Source organism: Orycteropus afer, unplaced genomic scaffold (assembly GCF_000298275.1).
Source record: "Orycteropus afer afer isolate SDZICR_OR568_19922 unplaced genomic scaffold, OryAfe1.0 scaffold00011, whole genome shotgun sequence".
NCBI classification, from domain to species: domain Eukaryota; kingdom Metazoa; phylum Chordata; class Mammalia; order Tubulidentata; family Orycteropodidae; genus Orycteropus; species Orycteropus afer.
Window position 1 is genome coordinate 8,211,801 of NW_006921598.1, and position 3,879 is coordinate 8,215,679.

At 40.9% G+C, this 3,879-nt stretch overlaps 1 protein-coding gene across 1 annotated transcript in view; it reads left to right on the forward strand.

The window, feature by feature from the left end:
- The window catches only part of MDN1 (midasin AAA ATPase 1), a 229,787-nt gene that overhangs the window by 170,773 nt on the left and 55,135 nt on the right, over positions 1 to 3,879 (forward strand). The window contains exons 57-58 of the mRNA XM_007951423.1: positions 969 to 1,078; positions 1,754 to 2,459. Of these exons, the coding sequence (XP_007949614.1) occupies positions 969 to 1,078; positions 1,754 to 2,459 (816 nt within the window). The remainder of the gene's footprint in view (positions 1 to 968; positions 1,079 to 1,753; positions 2,460 to 3,879) is intronic.

A 3,879-nucleotide genomic window follows, 5' to 3' on the forward strand; every position in this document is an offset into this window, starting at 1 on the left:
TTGCATAGTATTCCATTGTGTGTATGTACCATAGTTTGGTTATCCATTCCTCAGTTGATCGACATCTAGGTTGTTTCCATCTTTTAGCTATTGTAAATAGTGCTGCGATGAACATGGGTGTGCATATGTCTGTTCTTGTCATGGCCCTCACTTCTTTAGGATATTTACCTAGTAATGGAATGGCTGGGTCAAATGTTATTTCTAATTCCAACTTTTGATGGAATCGCCATACTGCTTTCCACAATGGTTGCACCATTTTACAGTTCCACCAGCAGTATATGAGAGTCCAAATCTCTCCACAACCTCGCCAGCATTTGTTATTTTCTGTCTTGTTGAACTTTGCTACTAGTGCTGGAGCAAGATGGTACCTCGTTGTTTTGATATACATCTCTAATAGCTAACGATCATGAGCATTTCTTTATATGTTTGTTGGCCTCCTGAATATCCTCTTTGGTGAAGTGTCTGTTTGTGTCTTCTGCCCATTTTTTAATTGGATTGTTTGTCTTTTTGTTTGGATTTGGATAACTTTTTAAGATAGGGTTATATTATCCCTCAGTTTTTGAACTTTCACTGTTTATCTAAAATTCAAGAATCAAATAGAGTTCAGATAATGTATCCCTTACTATTTGAACTTCCAACCAAACTAAGGAACTGAATACCTTAAGATAGTGATACACTAATTCCATATTATGGAGAAGAAAAGTTGTATTAAATGAGGTAAAGGCTAAGCTGCTATAACAAAGAAATTTCAAAATTCGAATGTTGCAAATAAGATAGCAGTTTCTTTCTTTCACATAACTGCTCTGAGATGAATGGTCCGGATTAAAGGAACAGAGTAGCTTGACCTCGTGGTCATTCAGGAACCCGGTTCCTTCCATGTTGTTGCTCTACCATCAACTTAGGGCATTATCTCGTCTGCATGGTCAATGGCGGGTCACAGCAGACCAGTTTTCTCCCCTTTCCGTTAGTTACACCAGCTGCAGTGTGAGTGGAAGACCCGAAACCTCTCATCCCAGCTACAAACGGGAAGAGACCTGGAAGATGAAGCCATTATTAACTACTTTCATCCTCATGTCAGGTAACACAGCAGAGTCATTTGTGTTTGGAGTTATGACTGTCCTTTGTAAAAAGACATGTGGTGGTTGACTTTTCAATTTGTATTAGCAGAAGTGATGAAACACATCTTTGATCTACATTAGCATATAGATCCCAAAATCATGGGTATAGTCAGGAAAAATACTTGGTGTGGATGTACATGAGGCCAAGATGGTTGAAACCAGAACTTATTCTCAACATGGAAGAAGGTGGTTGGGTGTGGTGATGTATACTATATGTAATTCCATGTTACCCTTTGCTATAGAGCTGTTTCCTTAGTATAGTATATATAGTTTCCAGAATTGTATAGTGAGGGGTGGGTTCCAGTCCCATCCCGACCTTTTGACTTTAGACCTTGGGTTGATTGCTTAATGCCTTTGACTCTAAGTAATCATATTTGTGAAAGGAGGGTAATAATAATACCTACTTCAGTGAGTTATGGTAAGACTTCAGTGACATTTACATCTCAAGTGCTTGGTGACAAGTATAGCCCATGGCAAATGTTCTATAAATTTTTCCATTTTAATTATACTTGTCAGTGTCATCATTACATTATTCTGTAGCTGATAGGTCTTCATTCTACTCCCTCTGAGAGCCCCTTCTAGATTTGCTATTCTTCCTCTGACTGAATTTGCCTATTGTGTTAATTTGGCTTCAGGTTGCTCCGCCAAAGAATTGATCAACTGGAGAATCTGACCTGCAGCCTATCTAAGAAGCAGGCCTTCAGACCCCAGCTGCCTGCATATGAGTCCCTAGTGCAGGAGATCCACCACTATGTCACCAGCATCGCCAAGGCCTCGGCTGTTCAGGATCTGCTTTCGCGGCTCTTGCAGGCTGTCCGTATGGAAGGGCCTCGGTCTGCCCAGGTGGCCCAGAGCCTTCTGAAGGAGGAGGCATCTTGGCAGCAGTCACACCACCAGTTCCGGAAACGTCTGGTAGAAGAGTATGCCCTGTATCCAGACACCGTGGCTCCACTGCAGTCATCCATCCTGCAGATGCAGCATGGCATGAGGCTGGTGGCATCTGAAGTCCATGCTTTGCTCCATGGCAGTGTAGTTTCTATGGACAGGCTGGGTACCCTGGTTACATCCTTGCTGGCTTTCCCATCAGTGGGCCCTACTTTCCCTACCTACTATGCTCATGCAGATGCTTTGTGCTCTGTGAAATCAGAGGAGGTTCTGCAAGGCCTTGGAAAGCTGACCCTCAAGTGTTTCAATGGAAAGGAGCTGGAAGGCAAGGGCCAGAGGTCCTGCCCTACCCGAGAACAGCTGATGATGAATGCGCTCCTCTATCTGCGTTCCCATGTGCTGTGCAAGGGAGAGCTGGACCAGCGAGCCCTGCATCTCTTCAGACATGTGTGCCAGGTGAGCCATCTCTGGAGACCTACCTCACTCTCCTGCTAAAGGGAGCAGGGCACACGTAGGGCAGCCTGTACAACATTACTAGGACCTGGGAGGTATAGAGACCAGCCTGTGGTGAGGAAGAGGGTAGCTAGCCTGTTGTCTGCTCCTTTCTTTTTCCCACCTTTATATTGGGCTTTTGGGCCTTTATTTTGTGAATTTTAAGTTTTTTTTTTTTTTTTTTAGTGATTTAGCCCTTTAACTATGATACACACTTCAGATATTTTCTCCTAGATTGGCTGTTGTCTTTTGACTTTGCTTATAGTGATTTTGCCATGTAATTGTTTAAATGTCTCAATTCTTTTTTTAATATTAAAGAGAATAACTTTTGTTGGCTTTTCCTGTGTTAACAAAATCAGTATGTGTCCATTGTAAACCATTAAGGGAATAAATATAAGCAAACATTTCTAATAATTGCACCATGTAGAGCTGTATAAACCTGTTAATATATTGGTATATCCCACTTTCCAGATGAATATGTATCTGTAGATATGTGTGTATGTACACTCTAAAGATTTTTTTAAAGTAATTTATCCCAGTGGTTTTATATAAGTGTTGTATAGTAAGCAGAACCCTTTAAAAAGCAAAAGTTTTAACATAGTAATAGATAAAAGAGTGCCTCTGGTTGAGGTCAGTTCTATCTTCTCCATGGTTCCCAAAACACATCTTTAAAATATTAGAGCTTTGTGAAACATACAATAAACCACTAATAAGATTCATACTGTTTTATCACTTGCTTTGTAAAATTGATCATTTCCCCATTTTCACATATTCTCCACCTACATCATATTTAGTGATGCCTAGTGTTGTAGGCTGCAGTGGTGGGCTCAAGCATAGCAAGGATTGTGAAAATGGCACAGGACTGGGCAGTGTTTCATGCTGTTGTCCACAGGGTCACTATGAGTTGGAACCAACCTGATGGCACCTAACAACAACATTGTTCTGTTATATGGGTGTGCCATAAGCTATTTAACCAATTTCCTATCATTGAACATTCACATTTGTATGTAATTTTTCACTATTCTGATAAAAACACTATCACATTGAATATTCTTGAGCATAAATTCCAGAAAGCAGAATTGCTAGAACAAAGTAATACACATTTTATAGATTTTTACTACAGTTACCTTCTTGAATAGTGGATGCTAATTTCCCCAGTCCTTATCAATACTGGATTAAAAAGCCTCTTGCTGTTAAGATTGCAATTAATAGCAACCCTGTAGGGCCTGAGTACAACAGCCAGCCATATGGTGTTTCCAAGGCTGTGATCTTTACAGGAAGCAGACTGCCACATCTTTCTTCCGCAGATTGTCTGATGGGTTTGAGCCACTGACCTTTCAGTTAGCAGCTAATTGTTTAACCACTGGGTCACCTGGGCTCCTTC